General features: G+C 41.9%; 1 protein-coding gene across 1 annotated transcript in view; it reads right to left on the bottom strand.

The window, feature by feature from the left end:
- Positions 1–20,842, bottom strand: part of USP8 (ubiquitin specific peptidase 8) — an 80,942-nt gene extending 60,100 nt beyond the window's left edge. Inside the window, exons 1-3 of the mRNA XM_002717801.6 lie at positions 20,710–20,842; positions 6,790–6,958; positions 2,751–2,895 (exon numbers count right to left, since the gene is read on the bottom strand). Of these exons, the coding sequence (XP_002717847.2) occupies positions 2,751–2,895; positions 6,790–6,893 (249 nt within the window). The 5' untranslated portion in view covers positions 6,894–6,958; positions 20,710–20,842. The remainder of the gene's footprint in view (positions 1–2,750; positions 2,896–6,789; positions 6,959–20,709) is intronic.
- Positions 20,843–22,906: the final 2,064 nt, after the last annotated feature.

The raw sequence follows: 22,906 nt of genomic DNA, 5'->3' as shown, positions 1-22,906 counted from the left end.
AACTTCAGGAAACCTTGAATAACTAGAAACCAAATAGAAAACCAATCTTAAAAACAAAGGTTTGGCACAAAACACGCATAATGATCAAAAAAACACTACTATATTCAGAAATTTTCAAATCAAGGTTGATTTGATCTGACAGTAGTTAGTAAAATCAGCTCAATGATTTACTGTCATTTGGGGAGTGAAATAGCACATGGAAAGTCTATCTCTCCTTGTCTCTGTCAGTCTGCCTTCCAAATAATAAATCTTAAAAAAGTAAAAATCAGAAAATATCTTGTTTGTAAATTCAATACATTAAATATCTGAAGAACAGAGACTGAACCAAACAAAACAAGCAAACAAAAACAAAACAAAACAAAACAAAAACAGTTCTAACAAAGTGCAGATGAGATATCCTGGACAGAGCAAACTGAAATCATCCTTTTGCTGGAAACGAGGAACTGAACTGCTGCAGCATATGAAGAACAGCCTGGGTTACCTGAGCCTTTGCAGAGGCTTCCTCACCTCAACTTTGGCCACTTTCACTAAATATTCCTTTTGGACACCTAACAGATACTCTGTAGAAATCTAAAAATCTCTTCATTAAAAATTTATTCCCAACCTTCTCAAACAGGAAACTAAGCTATAGAAATATTCTCAACCTAAATAAACTAAAAGACTCCTAACTTCTAAAAATAAAACAGAAAGTAAGCAAATACATTAAAAACACAGACAAAACCTGCCACAACAGACAAAACAAACATCAAAACAACTGGTTATGAGGCTGGTGCTGTGGCTAAGCAGGCTAAGCCACCCTCTGCAGTGCTGGCATCCCAAATGGGCATGGGTTAAAGTCCCAGCTGCTCCACTTCCAATCCAGCTCTCTGTTATGGCCTGGGAAAGCAGTGGAAGATGGCCAAGTGCTTGGGCCCCTGCACCAGCGTGGGAGACCTGGAAGAAGTTCCTTGCTCTTGACTTCGGATTGGTCCAGCTCTAGCTGTTGCAGCCATTTGAGAAGTGAACCAACAGATGGAAGACCTCTCTCTGCCTCTGCCTCTCTGTAACTCTGCCTTTCAAATACATAAATATATCTTAAAAACAAAAAAACTGCGGCCAGCGCGCGGCTCACTAGGCTAATCCTCCGCCTTGCAGCGCCAGCACACCGGATTCTAGTCCCGGTCAGGGTGCTGGATTCTGTCCCGGTTGCCCCTCTTCCAGGCCAGCTCTCTGCTGTGGCCAGGGAGTGCAGTGGAGGATGGCCCAAGTCCTTGGGCCCTGCACCCCATGGGAGACCAGGAGAAGTACCTGGCTCCTGCCATCGGATCAGCGCGGTGCGCTGGCCGCGGCGGCCATTGGAGGGTGAACCAACGGCAAAGGAAGACCTTTCTCTCTGTCTCTCTCTCTCACTGTCCACTCTGCCTGTCAAAAAAACCAAAAGACAAAAAAAAAAAAAAAAAAAAAAAAAAAAAAAAAAAAAAAAACTGGTTATCCAAATTTCCAATATTTTAAAAATGCTGATCTTAGTATATACTTTCTTTTAAACAGTTCTACTTGAACAGATTTCTAAGAACATGTAAAAATTTGTTTGAATTTAGACAAGACAAGACTGTCTCTTATCTGCAAATAATTATGCCAAAGAATGTTAAATGATGTTTCTCCCAGGGCAGGACTAATCCAGTCATTTGTGGACACATGAATGGGTGAGCCTCCATATGCTAAATCAATCAATCAATCTCTCTCTCTCTCTCTTCCCAAAGCTGGATCTAAACCCCAGTAGTTATCAGTAGTATAATTTTGCTGCTGAGAAGAAACAACAGTGATGATTTACCACCATTAAGCAAAATGTTCAAGTCATCCTTTAACAAACAAAACAAACTATCAGTCAGACTAGTGGAGGAGGGTGGGTGTTAATTAAAAGTAAGAGAAAGTTTCATTATTTCTGAAGTCAATTTAAATGAAACAAGACCATTCTACCATCAGAGAACAAAGGAAACTCATAATATTTCAAGAATGGCTTCTCTATCATGTAAGAAATCTATAGACAGGGGTTAGTTATGAATGTCCAATAGTAATACTATTTCTAAGTAAAGGTGAAATAACCAACACAACATTCTTCCCTGTTCCTAATGCAGCCTCCACATCCTTCTTCTGCCTGTTTCTGGTACAAGAGAAATGCAATCATTTTCTCTACCAACACTCATCCTAGTCATCAGTTTTCTCTAATCATTTACCATCCTTGCCCTCCCTCCTTTCCCATGGCTTCAGCAAGGAACAGCATCTGTTTAAAGGATTAGATACAAGAACAATAACAACAACAACAACAAAATAAATATATCTTGAAAGCGATTAATATTAATTTTATAAACAAACCTTTAATAAGGCTATAATATCAATCAAGTATAGAAAGCTGTCACATAAAAACACAAGTAACTAGCCCTTCCATTTTAGAAATACAATAAAAAAGTTGGCTTACTGAATGCTTATGTAAGCTCAATCTTTCCATTTGTTCTAGCAGTGACTACTACAACAGAATGCAAATTATGAGTCTGTATGTCGCTCTAATCCCAGAGAACTTAACAGTGTGTGTACAAGTACACACACACACTTGCAAATAATGAAACTATTTTTAGTTTGGTTTTTCTATCTATATAAAAGTTTGAACTTGATGCTGTATAATGTGATCTAAATTGTACTGGTATCATCTTTTAGAGGAAGTTAGTAATTCCATTATGCAAAAATAACAAATAAAAGCACAAAATAAGAAGTACCTGCTGCTGTTTGAAATCAGGTCTTTTTTTGATGAGATTATAAACAGTCACAAATTTCATATATAGTACATAAGCCCTTTCCTCGTCACGATCTAACCTGCATTCTTCTGCTGCCTTGAAGATCTTCTGGGCACTGTGTACGTAACTTAAAAATTAGAGAAAAAATGAAAATACTTGACAGCTGGAAAAAATATACATCATGTATTAATAAAGTCCACAGATAATTAACAAAGTGAATTTTATGATTTAGGTTATACTGCTTTAGAATACAAAATTAGACATAAATTTGGACTCAACCAATTTACACATATCACTTCCTCTGGGATGAAGGTAGTTTTAGAGATAAACAGACACTGCTAGAAAGGAATGACTTTAGATCTCACTTTAAAGACTTTCCTGTCTTTAAGCTTCCCCAAAGCTTGGGGAAGCTTAAAGACAGCTTTTCTTTTCTTATTGTTTCATATGTGAAAATCATTCAACAGGAATTCTGGTTATTTTCTCTGTCACCCAACAGACATTACAACCCAAGAAGTAGGCCAATTCCCCTCTTAACTATTCCTGCCCCTCAAAAAAGATCTCTTAATTTTTGTAAAATCCCATTTTGTCTTTAGTCGTGTTTAGAAATATCAGTTCATTATAGGATTTTTCTTTGTGACTTCCTTTAAAGTTTCTACCTCTCTCTTGTCATCTGTGATGTGTTTTCCTTGAACCTTGTGCATACTTTCTTTAGAAAATTACTAATTAAAATATCTCTATGCAATCACAGTTTTCTTTAGATTCCTCTTCATTGGTTCATTTGAGATCATACATATAATTTTTTTCAGAACCTCCTATTTATCTCCAGTCGTGGAACATCTACTTTTCTGCTGACCTCTAAAATCTGCTTCCCTCAAGTCTGGGGAATATGGCTAGCTAGAACTACCTTTCCTTTTTTTTAAGAAAATTTTCATTTAATAAATATAAATTTCGAAAGTACAACTTTTGGATTATAGCAGTTTTTCCCCCATAACCACCCTCCCATTCGCAAACCATCCCATCTCCTACTCCCTCTCCCATCCCATTCTAAATTAAGATTCATTTTTAATTATCTTTATATACAGAAGATCAATATAGTATATACTAAGTAAAGATTTAAACAGATTGCACCCACACAGAAACACGAAGTATAAAGTATTGTTTAAGCCGGTGCCGCGGCTCACTAGGCTAATCCTCTGCCTTGCGGCGCCGGCACACTGGGTTCTAGTCCCAGTCGGGGCGCCAGTTTCTGTCCCGGTTACCCCTCTTCCAGGCCAGCTCTCTGCTGTGGCCAGGGAGTGCAGTGGAGGATGGCCCAAGTCCTTGGGCCCTGCACCCCATGGGAGACCAGGAGAAGTACCTGGCTCCTGCCATCGGATCAGCGCGGTGCGCCGGCCGCGGCAGCCATTGGAGGGTGAACCAACGGCAAAAAGGAAGATCTTTATCTCTGTCTCTCTCTCACTGTCCACTCTGCCTGTCCAAAAAAAAAAAAAAAAAAAAAAAAAAAAAGTACTGTTTAAACACTAGTTTTACCGTTAATTTATATAGTACAACACATTAAGGACTGACATCCTACATGGGAAGTGCACAGTGACTTCTGCTGTTAATTTAACAATTGACACTCTTATTTATGACGTCAATAATCACTAGAGGCTCTTGTCATGAGCTGCCAAGGCTATGGAAGCCTCTTGAGTCCACAAACTCTGACCTTATTTAGACAAGGCCATATTCAAAATGGAAGTTCTCTCCTCCCTTCAGAGAAAGCTACCTCCTTCTTTGAGGGCCCATTCTTTCCACTGGGATCTCACTCACAGAGAACTTTCATTTAGGCCATTTTTGTAGGACTACCTTTCTTTCTAAAATTCTTATTTCCAACTCTATTAATAAATATGGCTACTTACTTATCTCTAAATATTCCCCTTGGTTAGCAAAATAAATTCAGAGGAAAAGTTCTCATACTGTCTCTTGTCTTTATCAGAAATAAAACTAGCAGGTTATTTTAATGATATCCCATTTTTAGCAAAATTATATTCTCTTTTTTAAAAGGTTTATTTATTTGAGAGGCAGATTTATAGACAGTGAGAAAGAGAGAGAGGGGTCATCCATCCACTGGTTCACTCCCCGAAATGGCCGTAACAGCTGGAGCTGGGCTGATTCAAAGCCAGGAGCTGCTTCTTGGTCTCTCATATGGGTGGAGGGGTCCAAGCACTTGGGCCATCTTCCACTGCTTTCCCAGGCCATTAGCAGGGAGCTAAATTGGAATTGAAGCAGCTGAGACTCGAACCAGTGCCCATATGGGATACTACCACCAGAGACAAAGAATTAACCTACTACACCATGGCGCCGGCCCACTAGTCTCTGCTTTTCCAAAAGTGTATGTCCATCACCATTAGACTTTATCTCAGGATGGGTTTTGTAATCTCTATCAGGAAGGTATCATCTCTAGCTGCCACTTCAGCAGGAAGATAGAATATATGCCTTCTGTGGCAGGTGGGGCGGGGAAGGAGGGGTTTGGTGCGTGGGTAAGATGACACTTAGGATGCCTACACCCCATGTTGGAGAGTGAGTTCAACTCCCAGGTCTGCTTCTGAGTCTATCTCCTGCTAACGCATGCACGCTGGAAGGCAGCTGGTGACAGCATAAGTCCTTGGATCCCTGAGACCAATGCAGACTCATGCAGAGAACCAGAATGAATTCCCATCTTCTGGCCTCATCCTGGCACAGCCCTGGCTGTTGTGGGCATCTGGGGAACAAATCAATGGAATGAAGATCTCTCTCTCTGACTCTTTTCCTCCCCACTCTGTCTCTCTACCTTTCAAATAAAATGAAAATGTATAAAAGATTAAAAATATATGCATGCCAGGGCCGGCGCTGTGGTGTAGTGGGTAAAGCTGCCTGCAGTGCCAGCATCCCATATGGGAGCCAGTTCGAGCCCCGGCTACTCCACTTCCCATCCAGCTTTCTGCTATGGCCTGGGTAAGCAGTACAAGATGGTCCAAGTCCTTGGGCCCCTGCACGTGTGTGGGAGACCTGGAAGAAGCTCCTGGCTTCATATAGGCACAGCTCCGGCCGTTGTGGCCATCTGGGCAGTGAACCTGCGGATGGAAGACCTTTCTCTCTCTGTCTCTCCTTCTCTCTGTGTAACTCTGACTTTCAAATAAATAAATCTATCTATCTATATATACATACACACACACACACACACACACACATACATATATGCCTTCAAAAATCAAAATGCACAAAACAAATCATCAGGTTAAAAAATCTATGAAATTCAGGGCCGGCACTGTGGCATAGTGGGTAAAGCTGCTGCCTGCAGTGCCAGCATCCCATATGGGTGCTGGTTCGAGTCCCGGCTGCTCCAGTTCTGATCCAGCTCTCTGCTACGTCTTGGAAAAGCAGAACACAGCCCAAATCCTTGGGCCCCTACACCCATATGGGAGGCCCGAAGGAAGCTCCTGGCTTCTGGCTTCAAATCAGCTCAGCTCCAGCCGTTGCAGCCAACTGGGGAGTTAACCAGTGGATGCAAAACCTCTCTCTCTCCCTCTCTCTCTGCCTTTCCTTTTCTCTGATTTCAAATTAAAAAAAAAAAAAAAAAAAAAAAAAAGTCTATGAAAGTGGCAAATATTAATGAATACTTTGTTGACAACTGAACAAAAAAATGCATCTGTCTCCTCTTAAAGAGTATGCTAGCATCATATCTTATGTGTAATACACAAAAATGAAAGTGATCTCTAAGATTATTTTTATACTTTTGTGAAAAAACAATGAATTCTGGCAGAATTTCCGTAGAACTCATATTCTTTGCCTCTTATGATCTGGAATACTATACAGAGAGCAGACAATACGCATATTAGCAAAAATACATATATTCTGGTAAGACAGTTAATTTCTGTAAGAAGGTCTACCTTATTCATGCGGTGGTGTCAATTTTCAAATAAACTATTCATTTAACTTGAGTAATAAGGAAATGAGCTGAAAATTAATGTAGAATTCAATCAAACTAGCAAAGGATAAATACCTCTTAGTGCTTATTTTCTCTGGTTTAACTTCTGTCTTCTTATTGAGGTCTTTAAGTGAAGAACTGAGGTAGAGTTCTTTAGGAACTGAAGCCACAGCAGGCATGATGAATAATTTTTACTTTCCTATTTTCACAATGAATGCTATGCTTCAGTAAATGTATCTTTTCTCTGAAATAAAAAAAAAAACAACAAAATTTCACTTATTTTCATCATCAACAATAAAACAAGTTATACAGTTACAAAGACAAAACTTGGGACAGGTATTGTGGCAGAGTGGGTTAAGCTGCTGTTTGTGTGACCAGTGTCCCATACTGGAGTGCTGGTTTACATCCAGCCTGCTTTGCTTCTGATCTAGTTTCCTGCTAATGCACCTGGGAAGGCAGCAGATGATGGCTGAAATGCATGGGGCCCTGCTATATCCTCATGGGAGACCTGGATGGAGTTCCTGGCTTCAGCCTAGCTGTTGTAGTCATTTGGGGATTAAATCAGTGGATGGAAGATCTCTCCCACTCTCTCTTCCTAACCCCTGCCTTTCAAATAATAAACAAATCTTTAAAAGAAAATGAAAATAATAATTAAAAAGTCCTAAACTGCTTTCCTTGCTAACAGGGTTAATTTTAAATAATCTTGAATACCTATGTTGAACGTTCAAGATACTGAGTGTAAATGAACAGTATTTTTTTTTAATTTTCTTTTTTTTTTTTAAAGATTTTTATTTATTTGACAGGCAAAGTTATAGACAGTGAGAGAAACAGAAAGAAAGGTCTTCCCTCTGTTGGTTCACTCCCCAAGTAGCTGCAACAGCCGGAGCCGCGCAGATGCAAAGCCAGGAGTCGGTGCCTCCTCCTGGTCTCCCATGCGGGTACAGGGCCCAAGCACTTGGGCCATCCTCCACCGCCTTCCCAGGCCACAGAAGAGAGCTGGACTGGAAGAGGAGCAACTGGAACTACAACCAGTGCCCATATGCAATGTCGGCGCCGCAGGCGGAGGATCAACCTAGTGCGCCACGGCACCGGACCCTCAAATTTTCATTAAATAAATAAATTGTATCATTTGGTTTTAAATATTAGGGCTCCTATATATCGAAAGAATGAACAGTAAGAATAAGAGCTTTAACATTCTTCTGCTGCTAAGACAGCATTAACATATATATAAGTCATGGGGGTGGTCATTTGATGGAGCAGTTAAAGACACCACTTGGCAGGACCAGGGCTGTGGTGTAGTGGGCTAAGCCTCCACCTGTACTGCTGGTATCCCATAACAGTGGGGGTTCATGGCCCAGATGTTCCTCTTCCAATCCAGGTCTCTGTTATGGCCTGGGAAGGCAGCGGAGGAGGGCCTGAGTGCTTGGGCCCCTGCACCCACATGGGAGACCTGGAAGAAGCTTCTGAGTCTATCTCCTGCTAACGCATGCACGTTGGGAGACAGCTGGTGACAGCACAAGTCCTTGAATCCCTGAGACCAATGCAGACTCATGCAGAGAACCAGAATGAATTCCCATCTTCTGGCCTCAACCTGGCACAGCCCTGGCTGTTGTGGGCATCTGGGGAACCAATCAATTTTTTTTTCATATTTAAAAGGTAGAGAGGGGATTGGTGTTGTGGTAGAGCAGGTTAAGCTGCCACCTGCAACACTGCCACCCCATACTGGAGTGCCAGTTCAAGTCCTAACTCCTCTCCTTCTGATGCAGCTTCCGACTAACGTGCCTGGGAAGGCAGTGAATGATGACCCAAGTAGATTGGCCCCTGCCACTCACATAGATCTGGATGCAGTTCCGGGCTCCAGGTTCCTGGCTTCAGCCTGGTCAGCCCTGGCTATTGTGGCCTTTTAGGGGAGTGAATCAGCAGAGGAAAGATCTTTTTTCTGTTTTTCTGCTTTTTAAAGAAATAAATATGTAAGTCTTTTTTTTTTTTTTTTTTTTTTTGAAAATAAAAAAGACAAAGAATGAGAGAAAGAACCAGAGGTCTTCCATCACTGGTTCACTCCCCAAGCGCCTGCAACAGCCAGGGCTGGGTCAGGCCAAAGTCAAAAGTCCAGAATTCAATCCATGTAAGTGGCAGGGACTCAACCCCTTAAGTCATTACCACTGTCTCCCAGAGTATGCATTAGCAGGAAGTTGGAATTGAAAGCAGAGCCAGGATTCAAACCCAGGCACTCCAATATCTGATGTAAACATCCCAAGAGATGTCTTAACCACTACATCAAACACTCTCCTTGGAATCAGAGTTTTTTTTTCTTTTTATAATTTTTAAAAAACATTACGCATTCATTTCAAATGTAGACATTATATACATACACATATATACTGTTTTTTCTTGAAGCCAGAGATTTAATATTACAGAGTATGGGATTTATGCAATGATCATAATGTGAAGAAAGAAGAGGTATCTGTTTTAAAAGTTGGGGCCAGCATTGTGCTACAGTGGCTTAAGCTGTTACTCTCAACACCCATAACCCATACTGTAGTAATCATTGACGTTTCAGTCCACTTCTGAACCAGCTTCTTGCTAATGTGCCTGGGAAAGCAGCAGAAGATGGGCCAAGTACGTGGGCCCTGCCACCCATGTGGGAGACCAGGAAGGAGTTCCTGGCTCTGACTTTGGCTTGGCCCAAACTTGGCTGTTGAAGCTATATTTACTCATCTTTAATGAGTAAACCAGCAGTCAATTATCTCTGTCTCTCCTTCTCTTTTGTTATGCCTTTTAAACATATATATTAAAAGAAAGACAAACAGACACATAGACATTAGGAGAGAGGGTGGCCTTGACCATGCTATATAGACAGCTGGGAACAAATGATACATTTCTGTTTGTGGCAGAATACACCATTGAATTTTTGGTTACAATGAAAAGATATATAACATTTCATGAGACTCATTTCTTTCATGCTCTGACAAACTCTGATCAGGAAAATGGAGCAGGTAGTAAAGAAATTCAACACAAGAGGCAGAATGGCTAGGTATGTACCAGCTGTGCCTATGTGTGTACAAATATAGGGATTCCTGTAGATAGGATAAATCAGGGGTACACACAACTTTTGGTGTGAATATTTGGCAAGACTGTGTGACCAAATAAAAACCTCAGGAGCCCAATTAAACATAAATAAGACTTTCAGTTGTAAAAAGTACAATTTGAATAGAAAAATACATTGATAAAATTTAATTACAACTTTAAAATGTTTTCTATCATTTCTTTCCATGCTCTTCTTCATTCTATCAGTTCACTATTATTAGATGAGCAGAAAATGAACACCTAATCCTAAAAGTTGAGTAAGGGACAACTCTAAGTTAAAGGCCTTTCTTTGTTCACCTATGTGAAACTCCAAAACCACCCCAATTTGCATTGATTCTAGTCACAATTCATATTAAATACTAACACTTTTTGATTTCTTGGTACTTATCACTTCTATGTCTCTGCCATTATCTTAAGTTACCAAACCATTTTTTCTCTAAAAATCACATTTATTAGGCCGGCGCCACGGCTCACTAGGCTAATCCTCCGCCTAGCGGCGCCGGCACACCAGGTTCTAGTCCCAGTTGGGGCGCCGGATTCTGTCCCGGCTGCCCCTCTTCCAGGCCAGCTCTCTGCTGTGGCCCGGGAGTGCAGTGGAGGATGGCCCAGGTGCTTGGGCCCTGCACCCCATGGGAGACCAGGAAAAGCACCTGGCTCCTGCCATCGGATCAGCGCGGTGCGCCGGCCGCAGCGCGCCGGCCGCGGCGGCCATTGGAGGGTGAACCAACAGCAAAGGAAGACCTTTCTCTCTGTCTCTCTCTCTCTCTCACTGTCCACTCTGCCTGTCAAAAAAAAAAAATTTAAAAAAAAATCACATTTATTATTTTCACTTTTCTCTATCTATACTTGGTCAAACACTAGTCTGCAGTTTTAAATCTATGCATTTAGAAACAATGTTTTCACATGCAACTTTTTATACTGTATCCTCCATTCTGGGTCCTGTGTCTAAAACTGTAGTGACAGGGAAGAGTCTCTGAACCACACCATCACTCTCACATGGATCAACGGCCATTAACTATGTCCTTCTAGTAAGGTAGCTAATTGAACAAAAATGTACCATCAAACTAACTGAGACCATGGTTAAAGAGAAGGCTAGGAATCCCTTGGATTTCCTCATACCTGCAGAACATTATCATTCTTTGAATTTCAATATAAACCACTAGGAAACTTAAATTGTAAAGGTAGGCTATGTGTAAAAGAAGCCTTGAGGATTAGTCACTAATGCGCCGCGGCTTAGTAGGCTAATCCTCCGCCTTGCGGCGCCAGCACACCGGGTTCTAGTCCTGGTCGGGGCACCGGATTCTGTCCCGGTTGCCCCTCTTCCAGGCCAGCTCTCTGCTGTGGCCAGGGAGTGCAGTGGAGGATGGCCCAGGTGCTTGGGCCCTGCACCCCATGGGAGACCAGGAAAAGCACCTGGCTCCTGCCATCAGATCAGCTCGGTGCGCCGGCTGCAGCGCACCGGCCGCGGCGGCCATTGGAGGGTGAACCAACGGCAAAGGAAGACCTCTCTCTCTCTCTCACTGTCCTCTCTGCCTGTCAGGAAAAAAAAAAAAAAAAAAGAGGATTAGTCACTAAAGAGAATGAACAAGGATCTACTAGGCAGTGAAGTTTGAAAAGAGAATCTTGTAAGAGATAACAGAAGGCCTTGAATGTCAGACTAAAGCATTTAGTTTGCTCTAGAGGTAGCAGAGAGTTACAGCTGGGTTCTGAAAAAGCAGCTATGTGATACAATCTAGCAAGCATCACCTTTAGAGACCGGAGATAGGAAAAACACTATAGTTATCTAATGTAATGATCTTAGGGAAAGATGATGAAGGTCAGATCTAGGACAGAGACATGGAATGGAGGAGGCAGATACAAGAGACACTGCAAAGGTAGAATGACAAGACTTGGCAAATTGAGTCGACAAAGGGAGGAAAAGTACAGGAACAACATGATGTTACCGAAGTTGTAACAAGGAGAAAGAATATACTTTTTAAAAACATAACTTTTATGTTCTTATTTGATTTTTGAGAACAGTTCAAATAAGTGACAATTTTCTCTGATAATGTCAAAGGACAACAATGAATTCTATTTTTATTAACTCAATTATATGTTACACTGTCAAATAATGCCTAGTGGTAAATAATATTTTAGCATTGTTTTCATTACTAGTTTAGTTTCTATAATCGCACACATTCTGCAAAAGTCAAAGAGAAGATAAAGGGCATTTTCTCCTAGAAATGAGAAAGCAAAGGATATATATCCAACCTGAATGTATGTGAAATTTAATGTGCTAAATTTTTGGTGAGACATTCTGCTGCATTTTGCCATTGAAGAAATCTCAACAGAGATTACATAAAATGAAGGCCAGATTGACTGAATTCACCATTCCTTCTTTGTTCGCAAGTGACCAAAATAAACAAAACAAACACCAACAAACTCACTGATAGTTAAAATATTCAATAACTAAAGAAGTTATTTATGGAATCTATATGTTTAGATCTAAGCCAAAATATAACCTTTTAAAACTGTTATACTTCAAAAGAGACTGTAATAAAATAACTAAGAATACAAAAGAAAAATTAGTTCTCATAAGAAGAAAAAATATTTTTTAAGAGTGTAAACATGACAAACACTAAGAACTCCAGCTTTAAGGAGAGGTCATTTACTCCACATCCCACATCAGAGTGCCTAGGTTCAATTCCTGGCTCCAGCTTCTGACTCAAGGTTCCCATCAGTGCAGACCTCAGGAGATGGTGATAGCTCAAATGGAGTTTCTGCCACCACATGGAAAACCTGGATTGCATTCTGAGCTCCTGGCTCCAGTCCCAGCTATTGGGGGCATTTGGGAGAGTGAACCAGCAGATGGGAATACCCCCATATGCACTCTCTGACTCTCAAATAAACAAATTTTAAAATTTTAAAAAGACCTCTAGTTTTAATCAAACAGTTATGATCAAAAGTAAAATCCAGACAGTGCTGAAAATGAGTTAAAAGGATGAGAAAATGGAGAATATCCCCTACCCTCACTCTTTGACATCTTTCTGAATCTCCCAAAGAGAAAAAGATTAGATGACTTGAATCACAGAGCAAAGACTAAGAAGTAAAAAAGCAAAAACTGAAGTTTGCAGCCAATCAAGCTGGTCTTGATATCTCAACCAGGGCTTCACACCAAACACTGCCAAGGTGCCAAGAAAAGCTAAGACTGCTTTTGTTGGCCACCCATCATTCCTACCCATCTCTGCCCTTTAGGTAGCAGCAGTACTTATTACCATATTTTCTGGCTGTCTCAAATCTCATATAATCCACTCTACATTCACTGTAAAATGCCACAGACATCTAAGTATTGATGAAATAATGTTTAAAAACAAACCAAGTATTAAGAAGACTGAATTCTCATAAGACTTAGTCACTGTTAAAACTTCTGCTATTTCCTGAGTAACTACTAAGGGTCCAGCAATACACCAGATGCTGGAGAGCAGCTTCTTTAAAATATTTAAGTCACAATCAGTGTTTTTAGAGAAATACATAAAATAATAGAAAATATCAGAGTATGTCATATACATTTTGTAAAACTTGTCTCAGCTATGAATGTGTATGTATATATATAACACTGGGTCAAAATGTAAAATTTTTTTTACAATACAAAAAAGTGTGAATGTCTCCCACTACAGCAATTCTACTGCAAGTGTGGTCCAAAGATCAGTGTTGCCTGGGGAATGGTTTGTTACCTGTCTGTGATAAAATAAGAAGCTTGTGACAGAATATAAATCAATCAAGTACACTGATCCTTTTATAGAAGTAAGACTTTCTTGATGCAAAAATGCAGTGTACTGATTTACATTCTGGAGCAAGCAACATTATCTCCTAACTGAAGGTAACAAGGACCTTCAACAGCTCAGAGACTGGCTACTTCGAATCTCCCTGCTTTGGAGATAAGAAATAATAGGGCTTCTGGTCACAAATGTCTTAATCCAGCTGTAATATGCCAGCAATACACTGCCACACTTATATAAACATGACTCCAGTCACTAGGAAGTTACAAGGAGGGGAAAATTCAATGCAGCTAGAAAAGACAAAGCTTCTTCCAGTCTATAGTATACTCTCTTTTTATGTTGGCCTTTCTTCCTTCAAGAGTCAATTTCTCATCCTCAATGATCCCAGGTCTGGGAAGTTCTTTTTTTTTTTTTTTTTTTTTTTTTTTTTTTTTTTTTTAAGATTTCTTTATTGATTTGAAAGGCAGAGTTACAGGGAGAGAATAAGAGAGATTTTTCATCCGCTACTTCATTCCCCAAATAGTCACAACAGCCAAGACTGCACCTGGCCAAAGTGAGGAACCTGGAACTCCATCTAGGTCTCCCACATAGGTGTGGGGGCCCAAGAACTTCCCAGCTGCATTAGCAGTGTGCTAGATTAGACCTGGAGCAGCGAGGACTTGAACCAGCACCCATATGGATTGCCAGGGTCATTGATGGAGGCTCAACTGGCTATGCCACAACATTAGCCACAGAAGTTCGTTTCTTAATTTGAGCCCTTTAGTGATTGCTATCTATATTGTTACTTTAGCACAATACTTGGTTCAAATACAATTAGGACAAGATTTTAGGGTCCTCATTCCTCAAAAGCATGTACTGCTTATGATGACATAAGACAGACAGAAATTGGTCCTAAGCCTAAGATTTAACCAAGCTTAGGGCAAGCAGAGAGGGCATTTCAGAAGATGAAAACACTGTGTACAAAGAAACAAAATGTGAAGTTAATATAGGAAAATTGTGAGAAAAATAAAAGTACTATAGAAATTATTAGGAAATAATATGTTGACATGTCTGTGTCCCTGACACCCACTTCAATAGTCCTCACATAGTCAATACTTAATAACTGTTTGTTAATAATAATTAAATTAGGTAAGGAGGGAGTCATACACACACATAAATACACTCTAACCTATGAAATGTGAAGAACAGTGCTGCTAACCAAAAATTAATACTGTCATTGAAAAACTATCATTTTACAGCAGCACTTCTCAATCACACTACTCACATTCTGGACCAGAAAAACTTCTGTTGACAACTGCTCCGTACATATAGGATGTTTAGCAGCATCCCTGGCTTCTATCCATTTAGCATCAGTAATACCCATTCTCCAATTGTGACAACTAAAAATACTGCCACATGTCCCCTGGGGGCAAAATTATCCCCCAAATAGGAACTACTGATTCTCAAGAAAGTAGGCAATTCAATTTTGAACATGCTGGGTATATCCTAAATGTACAACACCTACAGAAAACTGTGTGGATAGAGATGTAAATATGCAAATACAAAGCCAGTCTACTGAGAGACCAAACATTAAATCTATGTGTCAACTATTAAAAGTAAAATCAGGAAAATAGATCACCAAGTAAATGACTTCTTATTTCTCTAGAGTTGACAAGTTTACTTGAAGGGCTCAGAAATGGGGAACGTCCAAAAGGAAATGGGAATCATCAGAATTAAGAAAAAAGAGGGGCCCAGTGCTGTGGCGCAGCAGGTTAATAATGCCCTGGCCTGAAGCACCATCATCCCAGATGGATCCCAGTTCAAGACCTGGCTGCTCCTATTCCAATCGAGCTCTCTGCTATGGCCTGGGAAAGCAGTAGAAGACAGCCCAAGTGCTTAGGCCCCTGCACCCACGTAGGAGAACCGGAAGAAGCTCCTGGCTTCGGATCAGCGCAGCTTCAGCCGTTTGTGGCCATTTGGGGAATGAACCATCAGATGGAAGATCTCTCTCTCTGCCTCTCCTCTCTCTGTGTAACTCTAACTTTCAAATAAATAAATAAATCTTAAAAAAAGAAGAAAAAGAAAAAATAGGAAAATACAACATCATGGAAACCAAGGAAAAAGAAAATTGAAAGGAATGCTTACAAAGTTCTTAGAAGAGGAAAACTGGGTAAAACAACTAGCCCTAGTTCTTAAGAGTGGCTGTATGAGCTGGTTTCAATTTGGTACACATTTAGGTTACCTACCTACAAAGTACAGTGCTGACAGATACAGGGTTACATCTCCTAACAAAGTATCTACCTTTTGGGACAAAAGATTAGTACACAATGGCAATACAAAGCAAAGAATGAGGGTACTTTTAAAAGTTTATGGAAATGGCTGGCGCCGCGGCTCACTAGGCTAATCTTCCACCTTGCGATGCCGGCACACCAGGTTCTAGTCCTGGTCAGGGCGCCGGATTCTGTCCTGGTTGCCCCTCTTCCAGGCCAGCTCTCTGCTATGGCCCAGGAGTGCAGTGGAGGATGGCCCAAGTACTTAGGCCCTGCACCCGCATGGGAGACCAGGAGAAACACCTGGCTCCTGGCTTCGGATCAGCGTGATGTGCTGGCCGGCCGTAGTGCACCGGCCGCGGCGGCCATTGGAGGGTGAACCAACGGCAAAGGAAGACCTTTCTCTCTGTCTCTCTCTCTCTAGCTGTCCACTCTGCCTGACCAAAAAAAAAAAAAAAAAGTTTATGGAAATGCACATTATGAAAAAACTATGTAAGGATATCACAGTATTTTATACCAAAATAAACTTCCCCTCTAATTTTTCCATGAACTTTCTGAAATATGCTTTTATGTTTAGTGCCATAATGTAGACACCAGCAAACTATGCCAAAGCCTCATTCTGGGGTGGGCTTTGAGGCGCAGATTAAGCTGCTACTGCAGCTTGGGGCTCCAACACAAGGTATCAGAGTGCTGGTTCAATCCTGGCTCACCTGGTTCCATTTTAACTCTGCTATTGCACCTGGGAAGCAGCAATGATGGCTCAGCTCATGAACGTGGGTTTCTGCCATCCATGTGGGAGTCCCAAACGGAGTTCCTGGTTCCTGGATATGAACTGGCCCAGGCTCAGCTATTGCAGGCATTTGGGGAGTTAAGCAAAGCATGAAATCTCCCCCCCGCCCCATTACCCTATCTTTCAAACAGGCCATTCCTAAAAACAAACAAAAGTAAATTACTTTCCAGAGTAGCTATCTACATTTGTAACCTTAATTCATTTCTTGTTTGCTTTCGTTCATTATTAATTTTTTTTAACAGATGCAAAATAAATGAGCAGGGAACCAGAAAATACTGTCTACCAAAAACGGGCATGGTTCTCAATCTGAGCTGTAGAATCTTTTCTAAACTACTGATGCCCAGACCCCACTCTTAAACTGTTAACACAGAATCTCTGGGAATGGGGTTTATCCGTAGTTGCTATTGTTTTATGTATTATCTATTTGAATGGCAGAGACAGGGACAGAGCTCATCCATCCACTGGCTCACTCCTGAATACCTGCAACATCTGGGCCAGCACACAGCCAGGAGCTGGGAACTCAATCTGGGTCTCCCAACTGGGCGGAAGGGACCCAAGTACTTGAATTGTCACCTGCAGCCTCCCAGAGTGCACATTAGCAGGAAGCTGAAACTGGAAGCAGAGCCAGAACTGAAGTCAGGCACTCTGACACATGAAGTGGGCACGCGTAACACATGATGTGGGCATCCCAAGCAGCATCTTAACCTCTACACCAAATGCCCATTCCCAACAGACTTTTTTTAAAAACTCCTTAGCTGAGGGGCCAGCGTTGTGGTGTAGTGAGTTAAAGATCTGGCCTGAAGTGACAGCATCCCATATAGATGCTGGTTCAAGACCCGGCTGTTCATCTTCCGATCCAGCTCTCTGCTATGGTCTGGGAAAGCAGTAGAAGATGGCCCAAATCCTTGGGCCCCTTCACCCATGCAGGAAACCTGGAGGAAGCACCTGGGTCCTGGCTTCATATAGGTGCAGCTCCAGCCGTTTGTGGCCATCTGGGGAGTGAACCAGCGGACGGAAGACCTCTCTCCTGTGTCTCTACCTCTATAACTCTGTCTTTAAAATAAATAAAATAAATCTTAAAAAAAAAAAAAAAACTCCTTAGATGAATTCTGCTGTGCAATTATGACTGGGAGCCATAAACATAAAGCGAAGATATAAACACATGTTGCCAAAAGCAATTAAATAGAAACATAACAATTTGTTTTTAGCTGAAATCAGCATCTTAACTCATATAATCCCCAACCTACAAAATTATGAGAAGTCTTTTTAACTTTTAAATTCCGTAACTGATTCATCAAAATAAGACCTCCAGGATTCCTATGCTTCTGTTTCTTAGGATTAATTTGTTCTGAATTTGGTATTATAATGTGTAATGACCTCATTTCATGATATTAGAAAGATGTGGATACACATAATTATTGGTATCATTCAGAGTTTAGTACTGTGAAAAACTAAATTGTGATATATCAAAAAAAGGCTAAAAAAAACAAGCTTAGTTATCTTGGCATTGTCTTTATTCACAGTACGTATTATTATACTTGAATCAGTACGGTTATAAAAATGGAATTCCAAATAAATTTGAAATAACATGTCACATTTACAATTAAGTAATTTAATATTACGGAAGTGTTAGTGGCCTTAATTTCATTTCCCATTAATTAATCCTATGACTTTAAGCAAATTCCTTAAATCTCAACACCAATGCTCCACAAATTGTAATGGGTTATGAAGCTATAAAGCGTTATCTTATTCTGCATCTATTATATAATCCAAACATGATTCCAACACAACTTTGCCATCAAAATTCTGGTGACCTGGGGACTGGCACTGTGTAGTAAAGCTGCCGCCTGCAGTGCAGGCATCCTATATGAGCACCAGTTCGAGTCCCGGCTGCTCTACTTCTGATCCAGTTCTCTGCTATAGCCTAGAAGGCAATGGAAGATGGACCAAATCCTTGGGCCCCTGCACCTGCGTGGGAAACTCTATAGAAGCTCCTGGCTTCAGATCGGCTCAGCTCCAGCCGATGCAGCCATTTGGGGAGTGAGCCCCGGCCCCTCTCCCTGCCTCTATAACTCCACCTTTCAAATAAACAAATAAATCTTTAAAAAGAAATTATGGTGACTCTTGATATTTTTCTCTTCAAATTGTAGAAGTCTATCATCTGACGGGGTGGAGGGCAGGGTGGAGGGCTTTCACTGCTCTAACCAAGAGAACAGGTTGGAAGTAACATTGTACCAATTTCTGAGTCCAGGATTTTAAGACACAAGCAATTTCCACTTCACGTCTCTTCAAACATGTTCAGAACCCACTTGCCATGATGTGTGAAGTCCACAACACATGAGCAGGCTCTCTGCAGGCATGCCAACTGACATACCCACATGATCCCCAGCCAACATCAATGGTCATCCATGTGAACCAGCCATCCAGGACACCCAGCACAGCTGAGCTTTCAGGTGCCCCCCCCCCCCCAACTGCTGAACTGAATACAAATGCATGAAACCCTCAATGAGAACCACCTGCTGAAGCCAGCAGGTCTGGAGAAACAAGAAAGACATTAAGTTGCAGTTTTAAATCACTATGTTTTACAGTGAAGGGATAAGGAGCAATAGGTCACTGGAACAACAGCAAGGAATTTTTTTTTACAATGCTGCCTCAATTGTGTCTAGCTTTATTAGCAACTCATATTTGAGCACTTTTCTTCCTTTCACTTGTACAAAACTGAGTGGATTTGCAAGTAGAAAAGTTCACAAAACACTAGACATTTTGTGAAAAAAAAAAAAAAACATATGCTGGCTTTACAACTATCTTAGTTTACAAAAGCCACTTGCTTCCTATTATGTTCATATTAATAAACAAATGCCCACAATGATTAATAAAGCTCAAGGACATACATAACAATTAGATGCTAAAATGACACCTTTAAATGTTTTTCTGTTAATTTTCCTCCTGCACTATTTTCTCAAACATGTCTCCAAAATTTCACTGATGACAGGGGCATGTGTTCTTTCACTATACTAGTATCCTTACTATCGAAATTTTTAAGATGCAGCTAATGTGTCATGAAAAAAAGAATACACATTTCAAGGCAGCCACACCAATATGCCAGACAGGACACAACCGACTTCACCGTCCACGTCCACATAGATTTACTAGCTCAGCCTTGGAGTGATGGGAAACTATCAAAATGCATAGTGAATGGCATTTAACACGGACTCTAAACGGAACCAGCTGAAAGGCAAAATCTGCTTACATAGCAAAGACGCAAAGGAAGCCTAGAAAAGGTACACTTGCTTAAAAAAAAAAAAATCACTTGGCATCTGTAATGGCTGCAGCAGGATAGACCCAAAACTAAGGATGCTCTGCAGATACAGAAAGAGAAGCATCCCTTTAGTTAGGCATCCCTTTCATCTGAAACCTTAGGAGCGCTTACCTAATTCCTTAGGCTCTGTGAGTCAGGTAAATATTGTTAGTGATTAAGTGACTTGTTCAAGGTCACAGTATGAACTGAGAGCAAGAAATAAACCCAGCGGTGTGGTCTGCAGCTCTCTGTATACATGCAATTCAGGGCTCTGATCATTTCCACAGGGGAAAGGCGGCGAAACCAACTTGTCTCACAACTCTAGGAGAGAAGGCACGTTTCTGGAAAGAAACGCTTGTATTTGAGGAAGTCCTGGTTTTTACTCTGACAAGCTTACAGGGTCTTTAAACCCATACTTAGACTTCACTAGATACAAGTGTGACTGAGGCAGAGAAGCAACTGAGAAACCCACTTGTATTAAGGCCTGGGACTGTAGGGAGCCGAGAACCAGAAAACGGAAGCAAGAGGAAGGAGGTCAAAGGCAGGTCTAAGTGTCCAAAAAGACAGCAGGAACTAGTCCAGGCCACCTTCCGGGGCGAAAACAACACAGGACACTCACGGGACAACCCTGGTGGGCCGCGGGGAAGACTCGCGGGTGGGCCTTTCCCGCACAAGCCAGTTGTTTCACGGTTGTCCCACCCCTCTCCGCGGACAGGGCTGGTCTCCTGGGTGACCAGCAGCCGGCGGAAGGAAAGGGGCTCACTGACGACAGCTTCCCGGGAAACAGAAGCCAGGGCCCAGACCTGCACTCACCGTGGTACCGGGCGCGCTGCACTACCGCCAGTCTCCTTGCCAAAGGCCCATCTCCCAACAACCCGAAGGAGAATTAGCCTTCGCTACCCCGACGGAAGCCAGCCCGGCTCATCCCCTTTTCCCGATTTGCATTGCGTGGCGGCGCGCCGCGTCTCCAGACGTCACGGCGGGGGCGGGGCCTCATGCGTAGCCGTGACTCCTCCTCCTCGTGAGGGGCTCGCGGGAGGGCAGGAAGGACGTTTTGGGTGGACTGCCGCGGCCCGGCCGCGCTGAGCTGGGTCCAGTGCCACGCCGCGTCTGGGCTTTGCCGCAGCAGAAGGAACAGGGTTTCTTTTGCATCTCTTAAATACGTGTTTTCCTTAGATTGGAAACTGGGGGCCGGGAGGACTGGAAGAGGGATTTGAATGCAACCCTGCCTAAACTTTCTCGGAAGTCTCAGGTCATGATTCTAAAACACATTTTTATGTATACATTTAGCGTTCCTTTAAGGCCTGGGTTTAGAAAAACGAATCTCGCTAGCTGATCTGTGTGGTCTTGTAGATAAAGGTGGCCCTGTGCCCCTTGATTTTCCGTAAAGACAAAGTCGCTTTGGATGGGGCTGCTGGCTGCGTCCACCAAGTCCCCTGGGCGAGTGCAGGTTCTAATGGACGGGCAGTCTGGACGGGTGGTCTACAAAATGCCTTAAGCGAAAGTGTGTGCCAGAGAGTTGTTCAAAAACTCTCTAATTAATACATCCAAAGCGTGTACCCCCAACAGTGTTTCACGAAAGTAATACATGCAAAAACAGTATTGTGGTTCCTTTACATCTAAGTGATAGATTGTTCACGCACACTACTTGTATTCACATATAAGCATGTGCAAAAGGAGTATTGTCATTTTCTTTTAAGGTTTATTTATTTGAAAGGTACAGTTACACAGAGGGAGAGACAGAGAGAGAGAGATTCCCTCCTCTGGTTCACTCCCCAGATGGCTGCAATGGCTGGGGCTGGGCCAGATCAAAGCCAGGAGCCCACAGCTTCTTCCAGGTCTCCCACGTAAGTGCAGGAGCCCAAGCACTTGGGCCATATTCCACTATTTTCCCAGGCATATTTGCAGGGAGCTGGATCAGAAGTTGAGCAGCTGGGTCTCCAATCGGCACCCATAAGGATACTGGCATCAAATGTAGCAGCTTTACCCACTATGTCATGATGCCAGCTCATTGTCACTCTTTTATACCTAAGTGATACCCTATTTGTTTCCACAAAACATGTGAGATTGACATAATTAACATATACATTGTGATGTCAAAATACTTAATAAATAGGAAGCCTTGGTAAAATTTTCATAAAGAAGGAAGAAAACTGTATCTGTATTTTGAGGGTGGTCTTAGGAAAGAAATTTTTCTTTTTTTTCCTGCTGAGGATTTTGATGGGTATGCAAGGAGGAACTCAGTGCTGAGTTGGGGAATAAGGCACCAAAACAAAAAACATGAGGCTGGCATTGTGGCATAGTAGATTAAGCTGCTACCTGTGATGCTAGACTCCTCTAGCGGGCAACCCATGTGAGCGCTCGTGCCAGTCCAGTGGCTCCACTTCCAATCCAACTCCCTGCTGATGTACCTGGGGAAGCAGCAGAAGATGGCCCAAGTACTTGGACCCCTGCCACTTGCATGGGACACCAGGATGGAGTTGCAGACTCCTGGCTTCAGCCTGGCCCAGCTATGGCCATGTGGACATCAGTGAACCAGAGGAAGATTCCCATCCCACCCTCCAGACTCTCCTCTCTGTAACTGTCTTACAACTAAGTAAATCTGTAAACAAACACAAGATGAACTTGGAGTGCTGTGACAATCTGAGAGAGAAGACAGCAGGAATGTGAAGTGAAAGAGGAAGAGAGAAGCCACAGGAGGGAATTAACCAATGAAAGTCTCTGGTGACAGGGTCCCAGAAAGGTTTTAGTAAGTAGAACTCTAATACTCACATGGTTATTTTTGTTGCTTTGGTGTAACTCTGCCACAACTCCCCCTGTAGGTGGAATTCCCCTACTTCCCCAAAACTTTAGTCAGGTTTGCTGGAAAACGAGTCATCTGCCATGAGTTTTTCTGAAAACTAAGGAAAAATTCCACATGTGGATTGATGAGTACAAGAGAAACCAGGCACAAGATGACAAGATTGTTCCCAAACTGAGCTAAGGTGATACAAGTCAAGAATATTCTTAG

This window comes from Oryctolagus cuniculus, chromosome 12 (assembly GCF_051225735.1).
Source record: "Oryctolagus cuniculus isolate XC-2025 breed Fujian yellow rabbit chromosome 12, ASM5122573v1, whole genome shotgun sequence".
Lineage (NCBI taxonomy): Eukaryota > Metazoa > Chordata > Mammalia > Lagomorpha > Leporidae > Oryctolagus > Oryctolagus cuniculus.
The sequence above is the reverse complement of the archived record's forward strand: the minus strand, read 5'-3'. Positions and strand labels throughout refer to the sequence as shown.